Here is a 22960-nt window from a genome sequence, read left to right as displayed (position 1 = left end):
CGCGAGCTATTCGAGATCGGTTCGTTAAAAAGCTCGATCGAGCCCGAGCTCGAGCCTAAAAGTAAGCTCATTTAATAAACGAGTCTGAGCCTGAGCTTCACTTATCGAGCTCAAGCCGGCTTACGAGCCTAAACGAGCCTGCCATGTATATGATTTTTAAAAATATATATTTAATAATTATTAATTAATATCTATAATGTTATAAAAAATTAATAAAATTAACTAAATAATATATACTATTTTATACATAAAGTTATAATAGAAAAAAGTATATAAAATAATTATAATTATATAAAAAATAATTGATAAATAGTAAAAGAGTTGGGCCCGAGCTTGAAAATCTACTCACAGGCCGAGCTAGAGCTTTGAAAATAAAGCTCGAAACGAGCCGAGCTCGAGCTCTGTGTAAGTTAAACGAGCTTAGTCCAGCTCGGGCTCGGCTCGTTTGCACCCCTAGATTAAGTTGACGTACGTACTCGATCTTTGATACAAGTTTTAGTTATATCCGCTTAACACCGGTGACAAAGTTTGAACGAAAACGCAGGGGGGCGAACTCCATACGTATTAAAAGTTTCATATTCAACATAGTAAACTTTAAGATTAATTAAAATCAAACCCAAAGGTGTAATACATAAGTTTCCAATAGTATGAGGTGAAAATTAAAGTTTGAGAGGAACTGAATGCTGCGGTTTCATGCAAATAAATTCATTAACTAAAAAGGGTAAATGCTTATTAATTAAAAGTAAGTAAAGAAAAGTAAAGAAACATTAATTAATCGGGTTCATAAAAAGTATAAATAAATTCTTTTTTCCTGTAAGTCAATGAATTAAACCATTTAATGATCTTATTAATTAATAACTTGAAAAGAAAATAAAATATTAATTATGAATTTATGACATATTATAAATTTAAAGCTTGTCATGAATTTGATAGGTTTGTTTGTGTGTGCATGGAAGTATGAAACCGAAAAAACCTATCTAAAAATAAAAAAATTAAAAAAATCAAACAAAAATAACCAAATTGAAGCATAATTAAAAAAAAACCGAAGTGAACTTGTATACACACATACATACATATATATGTCTGTGTTGTGATAAAAAAAAAATTCTACTTTGTTTATTTTTTTATTAATAATTCATATTTTTTTAAATATTATACTTCTTGCATACTCACACATAGCCTGTTAGGGATGAAAGGATCCAGGTATTGTCGTATTAGTAATGTCAGTCTCATACTCGGTTGTAAGATCGTGTCTTATACCAACCCAATACTCGTTGGTATCGGGCATACCCACGAGCATCCAGTATACCATTTAGTTTGTTTAAAGAAAAACACTCATTGAGATTTTCAAGTATATTTTTTTACCATTATAATTATTTTATGCTTTCTTAATATATAACTATTACAAATAAGAAAAATGACATGTAACATACATCTTAGTGTTATCATAATAAATAATAGAGATTTTTACATATTTTCCCTTACTTAACACCCTTAATTACATATTTCCTCACATCTAAATAAGCAATTACAAATTTTCCCTTTTCATATCAAATTACCAAGTTACCCATATCTTTTACTATTAATAAATTAATTAAAAAACAAGTTATATTAGTAATTATAGAGTTAAACCCACACCATCAAATAATCTTCTCCAACCTACTTCCAACAAACTTGATTTTTCCGGCAAGCTTCTGGCCATCTAATCACCGCCTTATAAATGACTACCACCACTTTTTCCCTCTGAATCCCGCCGTCTCATGTATACTTTTTTTTTATTATATTTGAGTTGTTTTTGTTGGTAAAAAAAATTTTAATCCAAAACTTTTTTATATTGACTATTGATTAAAAAGTTCGATGCCAATTGGTTTATTAGTGTTTGATATGTTAGTCTTTACATTGACTCGGTTTGGATTGAACTTGAGGAGATATGCAATTGATGCTTTAAGGAATGAGATATGTGTAAATACTTATTTAATTATGTCATTAAAAGTAAAACAGTCATTTATTTAGTTAATTTTAATGAAATGGGGAGATATGTAATATGTGTGGTTTAGGGAAGGGAAATATGTAATTGATTTTTAAGGGACGGGTAAATATGTAATAAGGTAACTTAACAAGAGGATATGTGTAAATGCCTCTAAATAATAAGATTATATTTTATATTTTATGTATATACTTCACAACGTACAATACAAAATATTTTAATCACATACTATGGTATACCTATTTCGGTCTTTTCGGGTTTTTTTTACCATTCATGTAGCCTATGTACATAAAAACCATCAAATTAATTTGTTTATTTATTATTATTTTTTTTTTACCATGTGTAAGTTATGTATGCTACTACTAGTAGAAAAGCGTATGATATTGTGGCGACGACCATTCACAACATGTATCACGCAACAATGCACAGATTAAAAGCATAAATCCTCCACTAAGTAGTTTGAATAAAGCACCTTAAAAAGGTTATCGCATTTTCAAACATATCATACTCCATAAACTGAAAATCACTAAAATTGATTAACTGAATCAACAAAGAAAAAGGTTGACTTTTGCTTGTAACATCTTTTTCGTATGAGCACGATTTGTCCATTTAGTTCTTGATAATTTCATGACAAAATGTTTTCACAAGTTCCCATTTCATCCTTTATGCTCCTAGATTTCTGTAACCATAAGCTGATAAGCCCATAATTGAATCAATTACAACACATGGCTTATATCAGGTAGTCAAGCACATTAGCTTAAGCAAAAACTCTCAAGCACCGATTTCTTGTATTTTCACTTCCACCTTCATAGACAAAGATTCAAACCAATTATGCACTTCAAACTTAAGTTTAAAATTCACGGTTTTAAGGTTTAGTATAAACGAGTTCAGGTCAGTTTCGTTATGAACCCGAACCCGTTAGACAAATGGGTGGTGTTTATGACAACCCAGCGGGTTCACGGATTAACCCCTTTAATCCATTTATTTGGGAAAATTCCCATAATAACCATTTTGAAGAAAGAGAACCTCAGAATAGCCAAAAAAAATTTCAAAATTGGAAATAACCCTTCAAATCACGTATGGGGCGATACCTAGGTAATCGAGCTGAGTAGATTTAAAAATGATTTGAATCACGTCGGCTCCATCCAAATTTTAAGTAATCCCGTTTTCCCCTGCCAAATTTTAAACTATCTAGACTACTCCTTCCAAATTTTTGAAAAGAAAAAATGTCCTCTTCTATAAATTTTTTCTCCCTCCTTCAACATTTCTTCTTCTTCTTCTTCAATTTTAAAGAAATGATTGAAGTTCTTCCTTAAAAATATAATTTTAGTTGACCCCTATGATTTACAAGCCCGATTTAAAGTTTCAATCCTTAGCCATGGAACGGTTAACTGGTTCTTGATTTTAAGAGCCGATGATGATTAAGAAGAAGAAGAAGAAGAAGAAGAAGAAGAAGAAGAAGAAGAAGTAGTAGTTGGAGGAAAGAGAAAAAATGTTAAAGAAAATGACAAATTAATTTTACCCAAAAATTTGGATGGAGCAAACAGGATTGCTTAAAATTTGGTCGGAGAAGACGGGATTACTTAAAATCATTTTTGAATCTCATCGGCTCGATTACCTAGGTGTCGCCCCGTGTGGCATTTTCATTTTTTGTTCGATTTGAATTTGTTTTCGTATTGTAAATCTGGCCCATTTTGTTTTTTTGGATCTTTGGATGTTAATAAATTAATTTTATATTGTAATCATGCTTCATACATGTCGTTTCATTCTAAAGTCTTTAACGGTGTCTAAAACGCTTATTTTGTACTCAAAACGACCTAAAACGAACGAGAGGGACTAAAATTGAAAAAAATCCAAAGTTTGGCCGAGAACCCCCACCTCACATGGTGCGTAGGGCTGGCCTCAGCCGGCTGGTTTGTTTCAGTAAAATCAATTTTTTTAATGTTTTGGTTAGTTTAAGCTAGTTTAAGGCCCGAACTCATGTTGTAGCCATCCAAACCAACCAAGACTTAACCCATACTTATTCTAGAACCCTCCAAACATGTTTTTATCCATGGTCAAAATTTATTTAATTCAAAACTCATTTGTAAATAAAACATCAAAGTGTACCGGTTTATCCAACGGGCAAACTCTTTATCCAATCCCTCAAACCCTAATCTTTCCCACAAATACCCCTCTATTTCGGCCATTTTCTCCTACTCATCTTCCTCTCTTTCTCCCAAATTATTTGAACTTACAAGTTGTTCTAGCTAGTTTTGCTTAAGTTTGACTTTAAAAGTGTAACACCCCGGCTAAAGCGGAAACGCCCGAGTGTGACGTACAGATTGTTCAAACACACGTGGCACTATTTGGTGACCATAATAACATTAATTCATTAAAGTATCATGTAACACAAGTTCAAATAAAAATACAAATTGAAATCAAATCATAACAAAAACAAATGTCTCGTTTATTAAATAACCTAGTTTTTCTAAGCGTCTTCTAGTCCTTCATCCTCTAATCACGGTACCTGTAACATATGTATAAAATATGGCCAGCTATAAATATAGCTAGTGAGATTTCCACAGTTTAAATACTACGTAAAAACCATACAATTCCATGAAAACTTGTGAAAAGCACACAAGGGTTCTTTACACTCGATGCAATGGACCTGAGTGTAAAGAACAAACGAAGATCCTTTCCAGTTGGGGCTACCAACGTACTTGGATAATGAGGTCCCTTTTCCACTTGATACAAATGGACCTGAGTGCAAAGGGGGGCGTATGATCATACTTAATGAAGCAACTACTTGAATTCCACGTATATAACAATTAAACAAATAAGCACACAAGTCCATGATTGAATTGTAGTTTGTAACTAATCGAAGTAATAACACTTGAATTTTATAATGGATGCATATGCCACCCCAAAACATTAAAACATTTAAAAAGGGGTTGTGAAAACTCACCTTATGATTGAAGCGAAATGATAAAAATAACTTGAAAGCGTCAAAGGAACCGAAGCGATCAATCCGTACGAACTATAAATAAGAATAAAGGCAACATTTAACGACTACTCTATCGGGATTTTTAAGGTTGATTAATTGCACGAATAATTTTAGAACTTATTATTTCATTACAATTTTATATTATTTTGCATTCTTTGATTATAATATTATTATTATACATGTTTTAACGGCAAATTGGTTATTAATATGATTTTAAGTATTTTAACTGCGAGGATATGAAGTTTACACGTTCGAAATACTTGAACTATTGTTTGTAAGTCGAGAACGTAATTATTGCTTTTAAGAGACGATTTTAGAACATTAAAGTTTACGTTACGTTTAATAACAATTTTTAATGATGGTTTACGAAATCGAGAAACTTGTTTTTTTTTAAACGTAAAATGGTGAGATGTATTTTATATTCAATTTACATAATTTTTTTTAATTTAAAAAGGTTTTTATGATTTTATAATGATTTTTAAATGATTAAAAAGGTAAATTAATTATTAATAAACTGTTATTAAATAATGTAAAAAAAATGTGACTGGCCCGGGTTTCGAACCCGGGCCTGGGTGGTATATGTTCAGTGTGTTACCGGCTGCTATAGACTGAATATTCGTTAAGATCTTGGTTGTAAATATACATATATAGTATTACAGTTTTTTGGTTTTAGTTAATATTAATAATAATAATAAACAAATTATCAGGAAAAAAAAAAGAATGAAATAGCGCTTGACCCGGGTTTCGAACCCAGGTCTGTTGGATACATGTTACGTAGTTAACAGTTGGGCTATGAGTCATATTCGTTTTACATCTGAAAAACATTATATATATATATATATATATAATAATGAAAATTCATCTTCTTCCTTTATCAAGAATATAAACCCTAATTTTATCAATTGGGGTTTCTGTTCTATGTTTGTTCAAATTAGTTTAGGGTTATTGTTTATTGGTTCATCGACAATAATAAACATACAACAATTACCTTTATACGTTTTGGTTTGGTCGAGATTAAGTTTGCCGGAAAAGTTAACAAAGAAACTCCCAATTACAGAAACTCGGTGTATTAGAGGGGGATTAAGAGGAGTGAGCGAGTTCTAATGAAGGTTAGGGTCCTATTTATACTAGTAGGAGGAGCGTGGACGCGGTTATTGCATTAATGGTGAATCCCGTGAAATCCGGCGTCGATTACGAGGTGTTTTACGGCAAGGAATCACAATTAATTAGTTGGCTATTGCTTAATATTGACGGAGAATCATTTTGGTATATTTACTCGGGGTTAAAACACGCGTTATACGAGGTTTCGGCTACCTCCGGCGCCGATTCCGGCCACCGGAGGTTCGCTGGGAAAACGGGTAACCGGGGGGGGGGGGGAGGCGGGGTAGGGTTTGGTAATTATAATATTATAATTTAAATAGAATTTACAGTTTTAGCCCTAAACTTTCAAGAACCTTTAAATGATAATATAAATATCTTCTAAGTTAAATAAAGTTTTCAAGTTTTACACTTTTAACCCTAAACTTAATAATCGAATTAAATAGTGTTCGGTTTTGGATTATTTACGCGTTTATTCGTACGTTAAGGCTCGGGAATTTATAAACAATTGAATAACAACGAATAATGAACATTAAATGTCGAGAATCACTTTATTAAAATATTTAATACATCGAAACGACCCAACGGGTCGGGTTTACAAATACGAAAACGAATCGAAAATTGACGAATGTCACAAAAAGTCAACAGAACCGAATCTTGCATTTAAATCAGTTTCGGGTATATGTTTTTGGTATTTATAGCTGTTCTAAGTTATTTTATGTTGAGAAAACCTTTTCATCTTTGTTTAAGGCTTGTGGTAATTCAAACACATATATGCATTTTAGGTCCGTTTGGGTCATTTTCGGGAAGTTTACTCGCTTAACTTTCTTGTTTGAGTTTAGATATGAAAATTTTACTTCATTTTTTTTCTATGGTTTTGGACATGTGGTAACTATCCTAGGTCACGTACCGAGTCAAGGACATAACCAAAAACGAATACTCGTTTAAACACTTTAATTAACTTTTAAGCAACTATGTTGCATGAAACATTCTATATCTGAGTTTTCCTTTTTATTTTAGTTCTATGGTGTTGGGCATGTGGTAACCATCCTCGGTTTCATACCAAGTCAAGGACCGTACCAAACCAAAACACTCGTTTAATCACTTTAATTAACTTTTAAGCAACCATGTTGCATCAAACACTTTAGATCTAACTTTTTCTTTATATTTTTAGTTATTATATGGTTGTTATGGAAGTGTAGAACAAATCTTTGCTTAAACCCAAGTTACGGGTAAAAACTGAGAAAAATCGAACACTTGTTTTAACAAGTTAGTCAATGTTCAAACCACCAAAAGTTCAACCTATCTTTTTAGTTATGCTTTACTTTATTTCTCATATCACTTAAGATTTTGGAAGTGTTGGTTCAAATTTTGGCTTAAACCTTTCGGGTAAAAACCAAGTAAAAGTCGAACTACTCGTCTTAACGAGCTAGCCACCGTTCAAACCACCAAAAATCTTTTCTAACATTTTTAACTTATGTTTCACTTTAAATTATTTATATTTCTAAGATTATGGTATGTCGGAACCAAACTTGGTATATATTATACTAAGACCGGGCCGACTTACACTCGCTTAAAACCGAGTTTGAGACTTTAATTAATAAAAATTCTCAAACTTACTTAAGCTACAGATTTTATTGAAGTAATTCATATATTTAAATAGTTTGGTAAGTTGGATTAGGATTTGGTCCTTTATCAAGTCTCGAACCGACTAAACCAAACAAATCTTTAAAAGTTGGTTCTTGAAGCTTACATTAGCGGGATTGTGCACGCTAGCACTAAACCAACTCCCATATGTAAAACTTAACAAAGGTTGAGTAAAGCTAAACATAAAAAACCGGTTTCATGTAAAGCTCATTTTATTTTATGCATACTTTATTAACCGCATTTTGTAAAATATAACATAAAATCTTTAAAAGCCATGCTTTATTTTTATGAACTATTTTATAATTTATATTCTATTTTCAAGGCTCAATATTAACTCAAGATCTTTCAATCTAGGACACGCACGTTAAATCGTTGGACTCGCTTTCTTGAAGTTTTATTCGAAGTATTTCTTCATTGAAGTCACCTATTCCAAGCGAGTAATTTCATCCATGTTTTCATTTTTATACTTTGGGGGTAGCTTGCATACTTACTTGAACTAAAATGATATATGACTTGGATTCTCAAACCGCAAACTCAAGTTACGTGTTACTGAGAATAATTGCTCGATTGTGTGTTATATGACTCATATGATTAATTGCTAAATGTTTATTGCTTTCGTTGGTTAGCCGCATCTTCATTCTCAGTAAGTATGATCATACACTCTTTCTTGTAATTTGGTAGTTTTACCTATTAGAAAGGAGCCTAATTTATTTTATGATTTATATACCGCAATTGTTGTTGTTATTTACTGTTTCACATAAGAGTTATGGATTTTATCTTATATTATATATAGAAAAATCATGGAATTGCTCACCAACATTCGTGTTGGCAAAATGTTATGCAACGTTACATGTTTTGATTATTGGTTGATTGAAGTTTTGAAGACGTTATTTTTATTTTGGACTATTAGGTTATAGTTAAATGAACTATTTATTTCATTGTATTTTGTTGTATTTGTATGAATATGATGTTTTGTATTTGATGTTAAATGAAATAAATGAGTTGCTTAAATATTACCACTTTAATAGTGTCGTGTGCATTGAAACAATCGCGTCGCGCCCCGACATGCTCCGCTGCCTTGGGCCGGGATGTGACACCCAGGCGAGATTTGAAGGGTTATTTCCGAATTTTGAAAGTTTTTGAGCTATTAGAGGATTCTCTCATTTCAAAAGGGTTATTATGAGAATATTCCTCATTTATTTTCGTTATATATTTTTAACTATGTTAAATGTCAAGAATAAACTGGTTGGGTTATACCAAAACTTAAAAAATAAAATAGGTTAGCATTTAACTTTTATAACTAAAAATGTAAGTGTTTTATACATATTTGTACCTATTATTATAAAATTTTAACTATAAAGTATTAATATGCCAGCAAAAACAATAATAAATAAATATAAAAAAAATTGGTTAAATAGACCGTGTTTGTGTCATCCCGTGAGTGTTCGTGTCATGTTCGGGTTGCTCAGGTTGGACCACACCAGCCCATGAAAACAAACTGTTTAAACACCCCTTACCCTTAGTTATAATCAGTTTGAACATTTTGCTCTTAACTGACAAATTATTTGACTTCGGTATTCATGTATGAGCTGATTCGGGATTTCGGGTTACGTGAATATGCACCAAGTATAAAGGGTAAAATCAAAAAGAGAATAAATGGAAACAAATTGAACATAAAATGTCTTCCTTTTTGGGTTTACAAACCTCCACTTCATCATCATCCACCTCGAAATCTTGTTCTTCTAGTTCTTTAAGCTTATCTTGGAGTTCCTTAATATTCATTTGCAAATCTTTATAAAAGCTTTATCATCATCTGAAATACCATAGCCTAAGTAGTCAAGTAGAGGTGACAAGTTCAACCCGTTTACTGGTTTGAGATAAAATATGTACATCAGTCGATTTGTGAAATGCAAAATCGCAAATGAAAAGTGCAAAACTGGTTCCTTTCTTGGTTAATTACTTTATGAGGAGCGAGGGTAAATTGTTACTTTGTTTTGTTGATTTCTTAATTACTAATTCGATTTATGTGTTATTTATTAATTTGTTAATTGGGTGATACTGATGAAGTTTACAAATGAACTACAGCAGGCTGATTGTTCACTTGTGGCCAGGTTATTACAAAATGATGTTCCTTTAAATTTGTTACTATAGTAGCCCATAGATCAAACTAGTAAAAGTTAGTTTCAACATAAATTCGTGCTTGGTCAAAACTTCAATTTAGTCTTGGAGTTGATTTCGTTTCTAGTTACTTTTGGATTTACTAGGTCATTATTTGCCCCTTTATTCCACCGGTGAGATCACTTTATTCCATGTCATCCAATTTATTTTGGCCTCCTCCTCTAACCTGTCCCAAAAGAACACCCTTCAAATTCTATCAACGCCCCTTCCAAAGCCTTGTACAAAGAAAAATAGTGGGTCGACAACAAGTTAAACATCGACTTTATTACCGCGAAGCTTCCTCCAATTTTGACAATTTTTAGCTTTCCATATTGATAACCGTTTTCTAAATAGTTCTGCCATCAGATCCCACAAACCCATCAAATTCATATTCGCGCCTACTTGTTGCCAGAGATATTTAAAAGAAAGCGACCTCGTTTTACACCCGATTAGTTCCATCGTCACCGATCTTTACAGAGCCTCAACCTGGATCCCATATAACCGGTTTATTTTTATCCCGAACACCAAATTAAAGCATCTAAGTATCCACTGTAAATTCCGCACGTTCTTCGTGTTCCAATCAGGGGCGGCCCGACAAGCTTAGCATGTAAAGCTAGGGCTTTAAGCCCCCAAAATTTTGGGGCCTCGTTTAAAATAATAATAACAATAAAAATATTATAAACTTAAGATATATTATATTTACTTTAAAAGTTATGAATGTTCCTTTCCTATGTTGTGGTGGTAAGTGGTTGGTGTTGGGTTCATGAAGACCCGTGCTCAATCTCAGCAGCTTCATACTTGCTAGCGTTTGTATTATACACAAATAATGTTTTTGGTACTTACACAAGTGTGTATTAAGGCATAGTTGAATCAAATTTATCAACCATAACTTGAAGTTGGATTTTTTTTAACCAGTTTACTTATATTTTGTAGTTGGGTATAAAAAATGGGTTTGAATTGTGTTTTATAGTTACCGGATCAGTTTTTGTTAATGACTCAAATAAATTAAATAATTCAAAAGTTAATCGAATAAAGACACTACAAAAGACCTCATGATTTTTACTTTGCTTTAGGCCTTCTAAACAGTGGGGCCGCCACTGGTTCCAATCTCCTACAAAAACAAAGTTGTCAACGTATAAAAAGTGTCACCAACGGCGACCCACTTGATAATGATAATTTTATATGTCAATTATAAGAAAATTAGGAAAAAGAATAATCGGTCGTATTCATGCCCAATTGCCAATTGGGCTTGGCTTGGAATATGAGATCTCACATGATTTCCAAAACTGCAATCTACCACCAAAACACGGATCTCCATAAGAATGCTCAAGGCCTTTGTCGTACCTGCTAGCCGCCCAACCGACACAAATAATACCGGAGACACGGACCGCAAATCTCACTTTCTTTTATAAATAAAAGCATGTCATATTTAGATATTAAAACAAACGTAAACTATGCAAATGTGTATATATTGGTATGCAGAGTTTAGAAATTACCAATTTACAAACATTTGATTTTACACTATATAATAATTTGAAGTTCATTTCTCTTTTTTAACCTTTAAGCTTTACATAAAATAGTCAACAACTTTAAGATTTGACCAAAAAAAGGCCCTTAAACGATTTATTAAAACAAACAAGCCAACTCTCTAACCCATCAAATTGACATGAGATTAACCCGTTTCCCTAAACCTGCTTACATATTTGACATAAAACTGTTGACTAAACTAACCAGAACTATTAGACTAAAACTTGCAAACACTTGTAGACAGTAGATTCAGACCAGTTATCATTTCATGAATTTTACACCACTAATAAGGTCGGTTTCCTATGATTAATATTAAAACAATCTAGTACACGGTTCATTAATCATTTTTTACATTAGATATATTTATAAATTTCAGTACAAATAAAATAAATAGAGCAAAATGTTCACAAAAAGTATCACATAAAGATACGTATATAGTAAATTAAAGTATTAAGTAGTAGTACACTGAATATCTATCAACCTCACAACTTCTAGTTCAAGTTTTACATCATAAGTTCTGAACACAAGTGCTGGAAGAATGTTACTTTGAGTTGACAACATGAAGGACAAAGGGGTTAATTATAAGTTTGGTACCACAGGAATATGGTCTCTGTGCAATCCATAGTCCGTGATCAAACTATGAAGACAAGAGAAATTGGATGCAATACGATAATGGAGGGGCCCACGACTATAAAACATTTTATAAGTGGTATTTTTCTTGGATAAAGTTGTAACACACGCTCAATCAATCTAAACCATATATGAACTTCTTTCGTTTTATAATAATTATATGTAAAATACAATTATTAATTCAACAAGTGCATAACTATGACGTTTTTAACATTCATAGATGTATTTATTTAACAAGGTAACGCACAATAAATAACAATAATACAGTTTAAGAAGGTTTTGTATCTTTGTATGCTAAACTTTTGATAATTGTTCGGAGCCTAACAATACTGTGGATCCACATGATCGGTATCGACCTTTTGGAACCCATTTTTGTCGAAGAACCAATCACCGGCTGCCTCTGCCATGCTCTGCAATATTTCGAATTTGGATCAGAATGTGAAATATTAGCCATTTTTGAGAAATATTAAAGCGAAAACACAAGTAACAAAGAAAATACCTTGTTTTCCAATTTCGAAGTAGGCTTTTCAAACCACATTGTTTGGTCGGTTTCACAATGAGTGTAGCAACTGTTAATAAACATTCATTTCGTTGAACTATTAGCAACAACCGAAATCGCCCCCAGAAAATCTGACCGGAAATCTATTGCACAAATGAAGAAAAAGAAAAAAAAAGGTATTAGTGAAATACATTTAAATAAATTATTTAATTTATTTTCGTAATATTTGAAACGCTTTATCAAGATTATTTATTATTGTCATGGGGTTGGTGACCTAGTGACACCCAAAGGCCCTACCCTTCAAGTCCCGTGGATAACAAAGAATTTGCCTTAAAAAAGATTATTTATTTATTTTATTTTGATAAGGATTAAAACCAAAAAGAAAATAATGGTAATTGTAATGATCACCTTCGAGTCGTTTGCGTTGGTCTGGCGTGCATTGTGACAAATCATTTTTGCACTTGGTGAACTCACCCTTTGGATCGGCTTCATATGATGACAAAATATAGAACACCTTGAGTAAAACAAAGAACACTAATTAGAAACAACATATTATGATCTAATGCCACGAAATACCGACATAAAACCTACCTGCCATGTATCGTAAGCCGAGTTTACTACGAACACAGGCGTCTTAACATAAGGCATAGCGTATTGAGGGTAGAAACACTGCAATGGGAATCGAATTTTGACGACCACGTAAGGCTTTGAGTCAACAAGTACAACAAAACAAAGATAAACCGCATTAGATGGATAGCGTGCTTACTAAACTAGGTTTCATATTCGAAGTACATCCTGATGGTAAATTTTTTGCGGATCCCTACAATCATAGAAATTGAATAAGTGCTTATAAGACACAAATGAACTCATTGAACTCGAGTGAATGAAAGTGAGTTAGCGAGATAGAGATTACGTGTAATGTTACGATTCTGTCGTAGTATTGTTCGAAACGATACTCCCCCGAGAGGTCTTTGCTGTTGAAACCTTTGCATTAGTATCGTGCGTGTTGATACAATAAGTAACACAACCAATTATGTTGTGAACGATAGATTCTCTATAAATACGTGTGTGTGCAACACAAGTGTGCAATAAAGGGAGGAAAATCAATGGGCTTACACATGGGCGAAATAACCGGCATCGGGAACACATTTTACTCTAGTATTTACTGGAAAGTATCCACGAAACTTGTCGCAATTCAATATTGCTGCCAATCCACCAGCGGAACACTCAGAGAGAAGAGCCTGTTGATATTTTCTTACTCGTTTAGTCAAACATGTTAATCAACAAAAACGGATAACATTTTCGTGCGAATCAGAAAGAGGGTAGGTTACATTTTGTGCATTCTTCATTCCAAGGCTCATGAGTTCCTCAACAATGACATTGAACACCCTTGCACCTCTAAAGTATAAGTTGTTGACCTATAATAATCAAATGGTAAACATTAATCGAGTCATAGTTCAGGGTTGGGTATAAAATAATTTATTTATTTATAAATTTTTGAACAACGTATAGAATTAAACAGCTTACAGGATCAACTGCTTCCACATCTCCAGTAAACGATGACCCGTCACAATATCTCATATAAACCCTATTCCAATTATAGAAGCCTGAAAATAGAATGTATCCGACATTATTATAATAAAAACATTAAACCTTAAAACCCGCAAAACAGTTTAAGCAAATATTAGATCCATACTAGGATTCTGATCTGCTCTATTGCTCAAGATCCTGGAGAAGTACAACTCCGGCATCAACTTTGTAACATCCCGAAATTTCTAAGGTAATATTTAATATATTATTTTGTCGGGTGAAATAAACGAGTTAGTGGAATGATAATAATAATAGCAAAATATGAAGACTTAGTAGGATAATTAGATGGGATTAGATATGGACCAAAAGGAAATATGGGCCTTCGGTCCATGGGCTTAAGGGAGTATAAATACTCCCTTAAACCCCAATCCTTTCCATTCCATCCATTTATCCATCCTAATCTCTACACACTCCAAAACACACACAACCCGAACCAAGATCCAAAGGCAAGGACCCGAGCTCGTTGGTGCTAGATTGTCGTGACGAACCAAAGCAACAAGACCAGCTCGTGTTCGTAGTTCGACTCATTTACGGTACGTTTATATCGAGAACATGTTCGTTTAGGTTTGGATTAGTATAGAAATGATAGATCGGTGTTTGTATGGTAAAAACGAATCCTACAAAGCTAAACTTACTGAAAATGGTTAAGATTTGATAGGTTAATTGTTAACCTAAAAGAACCCGTAACCTATATGCCTAAATAGCACCCCTTAAACATCGATGTTAGGCCGATTTGATGGTTGGGGTTTGTAGGCACTGGTCAGACGATTACGTGGATACCTAAATCGAGTTATTTGGTTAAGAAACGAAGATGATTAAGGACGAACAGTAGCTGCAGCCGACAACTTTGCCTGCAAGCTAAGTTCGCCTGATGAACTTCGCCTGCAAAGCTAAGTTCACCTGATGACAACTTCGCCTGAAAGCTAAGTTCGCCTGATGACAACTTCGCCTGAAAGCTAAGTTCGCCTGATGACAACTTCGCCTGAAAGCTAAGTTCGCCTGATGACAACTTCGCCTGAAAGCTAAGTTCGCCTGATGACAACTTCGCCTAAAGCTAAGTTCGCCTGATGACAACTTCGCCTAAAGCTACGTTCGCCTAAGGTTTAACTTCGCCTAAAGCTAAGTTCGCCTAAGGTATAACTTCGCCTAGAGTCAAGTTCGATTAGAAAATAAATTAAAACGATAAGTAAAAGTAATCTAATACTAGGCCACCAGATTAAATCAGACGAGTATTGATACGTGTAACTTATACAGTCAGCCGAGCTCAGTTAAAGAAGGGATTTACAACTATCGGAGGAAGAAGCAGAGTTCAGGTGAGTTTCTAGCCCCATTTCCTTGTTATGTTTTCGGGGCTGTGTGCATACTCGATGTGAAGTGTGAATACACTTACCTTAAGTGGTAAGTGTATGCTATAGATGTTATACGAGGTAGCTATTATATAATACTTGTTGGTGCGTGAACGATCTTCGGATATTGCAAGCATCGCCAAGGACAGTGATTGCCAAGTGGTTATTAGTGTGTATGTATGCTATGATGTGACTTGCTTATTATGTAAATGGTATGAAGCATGTTGTAGATAAGTAGAGGTAGAGCGTGTTAGAAGTGGCAAGGGTGTAGTAAGAGTGATAGTGGCATGACGATAGTACGTGGTAGGGTAAGCCTATACGTGACTACGTCATTAAAGTGGCAAAGTGGCATAACGTTAAACGTTATTAAAGTGGCAAAGTGGCAAAGTGGCATAACGTTATACGTTATTAAAGTGGCAAATTGGTAAGGTGGTAGGTGTAAATAAGAGGCTAAGTGGTAAGGTAAGCAGGTTAGATAGTGGACTACGTGTCTTCGGATACGTATATGATGCATGTAGTGGTTGTATGATAAGTTGCTTGATTAACTAGAACTCACTCAGCGTAGCTGACTTTTAGTATGCACGCAGGTGAGTAGGAGGAGGCATCTCGCTTGAGGAGACACGTGGCACTGAATAAGAGGCTGGCATCGGAAGACTCAAGATGTTTAAGTTTAATGTTTCGTTTATTTTGAAAGGCAAAATGATGTTTTAAGATAAGACGTGTTTTGATATGAAATGTTTTAAGAAAGTTTTTATATTCCGCGAAAGTTTTAATGAATTCTGATTTGTAAGAACTGTGTTTATGAGTAAATCCGATGCGAACGTAGGGCTACCGGGTTCGGGGCCTTACAAACTTGGATGATCCCAACCCGTTGCTCATCGTTTTGCGGTAAACACAATCTTGTATGGTATCACATCATCCTCCTCCTTGCATATGAATCAACCAACTGTTGGCACCATTTCCATATCCTCTTTCGAGCTGGTACGTGGGTGGGCTTCCATCCAAACAAACTGCACCATCAATATAACTCATCATTTCTTCATAAGTGCACAACGTTTTGTAACTAAAATAAAACAAAATAAAATAAAATAAAAAATATAAAAACCTGCTCCTTTGGAAACAACACTTTCAATGATTGTTATCCCCACCTCCTCTGAACTTTGTATGTTGAAGAGGTATGCACCCGCCTTAACATCGAGCGGGGCGGGTCAACCCACAAGATATACACAAGAGGCTTGAAATCAGGATGTCATGAAGACACAAAGCCAAAACCTATGCGCAAGCGCATGAAACATCTGCGCGTGGCGCATATCACATATGCGCAAGCGCATGAAACATCTGTGAGAATAAAGAGAAGACCTTGCGCATCCCCGGGATAGGCGCATAAAGGCCGCGCGTAAGCGACACACAACAAATGAGACAATAGTCTAATCCAAATCAGGATAAGGACAACCATGATTGTACTCATCAGGCAACCTTCCAGAAGGTATCTTTTAAGGAATAAAGAATGTGCTGATGTTGACAGCTGCCAATGAAGGGTGGACAACTCAGCAAAGCCTATGTGCCACCACGTGATGGCACATGGGTCAGGTGAAATACCTTGGTCAGAGAATAATCAATGAAAAAGCACCATGTGTCCTAAGTACACGTGGCGCGAAGCAATAGGAGGAGGCCAAAAAGGCCCTAATTGGGTCTGAGCCCAGTCATTGGAAACCCTAATACTATAAATACCACACCACCTCCACAGTTGGAGGGGGCAGGAAAATATACTCTAAATCCTTTACTCATTTTCACATCCTGATTATCCCATCCTACAATATCTGATTCTCACACCGGAGGGTTACCCCAAAGAGGACCCCTCTGTCCCTTTCTGAGGGGTAAGCTCACGGTGCTGTTCGTTTTATAGGTGGAAGAACTCGTATCTCGGAAAACCATCGGTGATATAGCACACTCGTACCCGAGGGACGTTGATCGTATACAAGTAAGTCGATCCACGCTTCTTCATTGGCGCCATCACCTGTTACAACGGCAACAAAACTACTATTTCATCAATTTTCTCTTCACCATGGTTTCCGGTGTTCGAAACAATGATCAAGTTCTGGAGGATAATGAGCTTGAGGATGTTAATGAGGGACATCAGGTTCTGAGGGCGCCGCGTGACACTGCGCGCACCACCGGTAACCATCCCTTCAACACAACACCTCATAGTCAAACTGAAACTCCCCCAGACGATCTCATGTTCCAAAATCTGACTGGTGCAAAACAAAAAGGACCAATGGGCCCGGAAGTTGAAACCAATGACCCTAAAGAATGGCTCATAAACGAACAACGGCGTTTAATGGACAAATACAATGAGTTGGTAAAACACAAAAAGTTAGCCGATTTAACACAAAGGCTCGCATTTGATAAACAAACCATTCAGGGAACAACAAAAAAGACGCGCGCGCTGGAAGACGGTCATTCTGTTCACACCGAACAAGCTGATATTAGTGATGAGGAAGAGGTGCACAACATGAAGAAGACGCGAGATACTCATGCAGGAGGTTCACAGCTTCGCGCACACGTGCACATAGCACCTGGAGCCAAAGCTGATATGGATTTATACACACCATACAACCCACAAGCGAAAGAGCAAGTGGACGTAACCACACCATATAGGCCTGCCATCTTGGTAAAACATTCAAAATTCGCTGAGCGCATTGCGAAGGCTCCCATTCAACAAAAAACAAGATGCCAAGTGGTTTAGGCAAGTACGATGGTACAACAGATCCAGATGATTTCTTACAAGGTTTTTATAACACTGGAAACTTAGAAAGCTGGACGATGCCAACATGGTGTCACATGTTTGCTCGCTGCCTCACGGGCGCAGCGCGTGTCTGGTTCAAAAGCTTGCCGACAGGACAAATCGATGGGTTCGAAGAGCTATTGGAAAAGTTCCAGGCTCATTTTGTACAGCAGCGCAGACACACGCGCGACCCCGATGACATCATGCACTGCGTACGCAGGAATGATGAAACCATTGAAGACTACATAACTCGTTTCAATCAGGAATCTCTTGCAATTGGAGGCATCACTGAACAACTCTTGCGCGTGGCCTTTATACAAGGTGCGCGCAGTGATCAACTCCGCAGAGCTCTCGTGAGCAGAGAAGGCATGCCAACCACTTGGGCTAAGCTTATGGAAGCATCGCGAGTCTTCGCGCGAAATGAAAAACAAATTGCCCAAGACAGAGCAAGAGATAAAGGGCATCAAACAGAAGCACCACACAACAATGAAAAGAGGCGCAAACAAAACTCCGTATGGTCCAGGTTGCAACAAACCAATTATTCTCCTACAGAAAAGCAAGCGCAACAAAGTTCACCCCAACCCCAAAAAGACATTCTTAATCGCGGAGAAGGTGACAAGAAGGAAGGCGGCAGAGAGCCCAACAGACCTCTACCAAGAATATGGACTCCCATCACCAAAACGCCTTCGCAAGTGTTAAGCACAGAGAATGTCTAGTTTAAAAACCCCAGGCCATTACTCCATAAGGGACCACCGAACAGTGGCAAATATTGTGAGTTTCACAAATCCACAGGGCACAACACTGATGCATGCCATCATTTGAAGGATGCGATCGAAAAAGATGTGAAATCAGGCAAGTTGGCTCACCTGGTAAAAAATCCAAGACCAGAGAACGAACAACCAGACGGAGCCTCAGCCAGTAAAAAATTTAAAAGAATCTGTGTAGCTGAAGGAAGAAGGCAAGGGCAAAGATCGAAGAAGAGAAGCGCGCAAATCCAAGGGGATTGGCGCGAGCAACAAGTAATCTTTCCAAGAATCAGAGGAGGCCCGTCTATCAGCAGCCCTCTAGTCATCACTGCACACATGGCTCATTATGAGGTGTCAAGAGTCCTGGTGGACACCGGTAGTGAGTCAGACATCATGTATGAGCAATGTTTCAGGAAGTTGGATCCAGCAGACCAAGCAAGGCTTGAAGTTGTGAGTGCACCAATCTCGGGTGTCTCAAACGAAATTATTCATCCCCTAGGTCAGATACAATTCGAACTAACTATGGGGGATGAGAAGCACAAGCGAGCTGAAATTGTCAACTTCCTGGTCTTGCCCACCACTTCATGCCATAGTATGATCTTGGGCAGAGGAACGATTGCCCAATTCAACGCCATACCGTCACCAACGCATGGCGCGTTGGGGTTCCCAACACCAACAGAAGTAACATTTGTGTACCGAGATCATTTATGCGCAATAATATGTATACATCGAAAGGGGAGAATGAAGCTTCCAGTGGTAAACAACGCGCCAGAGGAATGGATTCTCAACCCAAAATTCCCAGAACAAACAATCACAATCGGAGCTACGATATCAGATGACACAAGAGTGAGAATGAAAAGATTGCTCACAACGTATATGTCAGTCTTCGCGTGGCAACATTCTGATATGACTGGGGTTCCGCGAGACCTGGCGCAGCACTCTCTCAACACATTCAAGTCCGTTGAGCCAATTGCTCAAAAGAAAAGAGTCATGGGAGACGAGAAGACAAAGGCCATGAATGAGCAAGTAGAGGATCTACTGCGCGCGAATATCATTCGCCCAATACGATATCAAACATGGGTAGCCAATCCTGTGATGGTAAAGAAGAGCAATGGGTCATGGAGAATGTGCATTGATTTCAAGGACCTCAACAAGGCGTGTCCAAAAGATTGTTACCCCCTCCCAAACATTGACATGAAGGTGGACTCTGTGGTGCCGTTTAAGCTCAAATGTTTCCTAGATGCCTATAAGGGCTATCACCAAATTCAAATGGCACCACAGGATGAAGACAAGATTGCTTTCAGAACTGACAAGGGTGTTTTCTGTTACACAAAAATGCCCTTTGGTTTGAAGAATGCAGGAGCCACTTACCAAAGACTCATGGATGCAATTTTCAACGAGCAGATTGGTAAAAACTTAGAAGTCTACGTGGATGATTTGGTGATTAAAAGCAGGGAGGAAAAACAAATGCTCAAAGACATCGAAGAAACCCTTCGGCGTCTAAAGGAAGTAAACATGAAGCTCAACCCGAGCAAATGCACATTCGGTGTTGAAGAAGGGAAATTTCTCGGCGTAATGGTCACCAAGGATGGTTTCAAGGTGAACCCAGAGAAGGTGGAGGCTATCCTCGGCATGCCCTCACCATCCACCATGAAGGAAGTTCAAAAGTTGAATGGTAGATTGGTATCAATTAACAGGTTCCTAGCAAACCATGCAAGCAAATCTACCCCATTCATTAACACATTGAGAAATTGCTTAAAGAAAAGCCAATTCAAGTGGACGCCTGAGGCCGAGCAAGCTTTCAGTGAGATAAAAGAATGTCTGATAAATCTGCCTGCGCTCACAGCTCCACTACCTGGTGAAACTTTAACGTTGTACCTGTCAGCAAGAGAGAGCGCCATTGGCGCAGTATTATTGGTGGATCGCAAGGGAATACAAACACCAATTTATTATGTAAGTCGGGTGCTGACAGATCCTGAGACGCGCTACACCATCATAGAAAAGTTAGTTTTATCACTAACGCATGCGTCGCGCAAGCTTCACAGATATTTCAATGGTCATCCTATTGAAGTCCTGACTGATTACAACATCCAGCAAGTCCTGCGACGTCCCGCGCTCTCAGGAAGGCTGACAAAATGGGCGCTGGAATTAGGGGAGCACACGATCACCTATAAGCCTCGTCCAGCAATCAAGGGACAAGTCTTAGCTGATTTCATCGCAGAAATCCCTGAAGGAAAAGTCGAAGAGGCTCAGCGCGAAGTAGACCCTCCGCAAGCCAATAATGAAGAAAACGTTTGGAGATTATTCACTGATGGAGCTTCAAACAACGAAGGGTCCGGCGCAGGCCTCAAACTGGTGGATCCAGAAAATCATGAGTATACTTACGCAATCAGGTTGGATTTCAAGAGCACCAACAATGAAGCTGAGTATGAAGCCCTGCTGGCTGGTTTGCGCATCGCGCACAAGTTCGGAGTTAAAAAGCTAGAGGCTCATGTAGATTCATACCTGGTAGCAGCACAAGTCAATGGCCTTTATGATGCCAAGGAGAACACCACGCCTCTGTATCTAGAGCAGGCGAAGAAACTCACCGAACAATTTGACTTTTTCAGAATCATACACATTCCGCGCAGTGAAAATAAGTCTGCCAACGCGCTAAGCAAGATGGCATCAACCAGCTTCGATCATTTTGGCAAAGATGTCAGGGTGGAAGTAATGAGCAACCCGTCAGTGGGAGCGAAGTCTGTTCTTGTAATTCATACAACACCTTCATCATGGATAACTCCAATAATGGAATTCCTGAAGGAGGGAAAGTTACCATACGATCGCGCACAGGCGAGGAAGATAAGACACAAGTCACAGAACTACGAAATGCTCGATGGTACGTTATATCGACGCTCTTATCTTGGACCACTCATGAAATGCCTAGACGCTGAGGAAGCAAGCCATGTGATCAGAGAGATACACGAAGGAATCTGTGGAATACATGCTGGCCCGCGCATGGTGATCGCCAAGACAATGAACGCAGGTTACTATTGGCCAGGCATGTACTTGGACGCGTTAAAAGAGATCCAAAAATGCAAAGCGTGTTAGAGCTATGCGCCAAATACCATGCGGCCAAAGAACAACTTGATTCCGGTGACCTCTGCATGGCCTTTCCACAAGTGGGCAATCGATATTGTGGGTCCCTTACCACAAGCGCCAGGGCGAGTAAAGTTTTTGGTAGTGGCAGTAGACTATTTCACAAAATGGGTTGAAGCCAAGCCACTGGCAAAAATTACAGCCGAGGCAATGAAGCAATTTATTTGGAGCCACATCGTATGCCGTTTTAGCCTGCCCATGGAAATCGTGAGCGACAATGGCAAACAATTCACTGACAGGAAGATATCCAGTTGGTTCAAGGAATTGCACATCAATCAGGTCTTCACTTCAGTATACCACCCTCAAGGGAATGGTCAAGTGGAACGCGCGAACCAAAGCTTGCTGAATGGGCTGAAGAAAAGGTTGGAGGGAGAGTCCCATGCATGGGTCGAGGAGTTACCTAATGTCCTGTGGGCACACAGGACATTAAGCAAAACCAGCAATGGCGAGTCCCCGTTCAGCCTAACCTATGGAACGGAGGCTATGATTCCAGCAGAGATTGGATGCCCATCCTATAGAGTGCTCATGATGAGTAAGACGGATAACGATCAAGAAAGGAGGTTGGATCTCAATTTACTTGAGGGACGCAGAGAGGCAGCTATCATCAGTGAAGCCAAATACAAGAAAACGCTAGAAAAATACTACAATCAGCGCGTGAAAGAATGCCACTTCAAGAAGAATGATTTTGTCCTTCGGAACAATGAAGCTAGTCGCCCAATACCCCCGGGAAAGATGTCTCCCAACTGGGAGGGACCTTATCAAGTCTCGGAAGAATTGGGAAAAGGCGCATACGCTTTAAAAGATTTAAATGGAAAGAAGATCCC

At 37.2% G+C, this 22960-nt stretch overlaps 1 protein-coding gene and 1 pseudogene across 2 annotated transcripts in view; both read right to left on the bottom strand.

Annotated features, from left to right (window-relative positions):
- The window catches only part of LOC143588035 (pectin acetylesterase 7-like), a 36142-nt gene extending 23656 nt beyond the window's left edge, over nt 1–12486 (bottom strand). Inside the window, exon 1 of the mRNA XM_077069155.1 lies at nt 12363–12486. Coding sequence (XP_076925270.1) covers nt 12363–12486 — 124 coding nt within the window. The remainder of the gene's footprint in view (nt 1–12362) is intronic.
- LOC143588034 (pectin acetylesterase 8-like) lies at nt 12315–17255 on the bottom strand (annotated as a pseudogene). The gene is made up of 13 exons (XR_013145016.1): nt 17199–17255; nt 16573–16654; nt 16317–16477; nt 14228–14285; nt 14059–14138; nt 13863–13949; nt 13648–13772; nt 13445–13505; nt 13298–13351; nt 13123–13200; nt 12940–13045; nt 12532–12674; nt 12315–12442 (listed from the first exon to the last, which is right to left on the bottom strand). The product of XR_013145016.1 is annotated as a pectin acetylesterase 8-like (transcript).
- Between the last annotated feature and the right edge of the window lie 5705 nt (nt 17256–22960).

This window comes from Bidens hawaiensis, unplaced genomic scaffold, assembly GCF_021521415.1.
Source record: "Bidens hawaiensis isolate Kalapana, Puna unplaced genomic scaffold, B.hawaiensis_p1.1 tig00035957_1, whole genome shotgun sequence".
NCBI classification, from domain to species: Eukaryota; Viridiplantae; Streptophyta; class Magnoliopsida; order Asterales; family Asteraceae; genus Bidens; species Bidens hawaiensis.
Note: the sequence above shows the minus strand (reverse complement) of the source record. Positions and strands in the feature narration are given on the sequence as shown.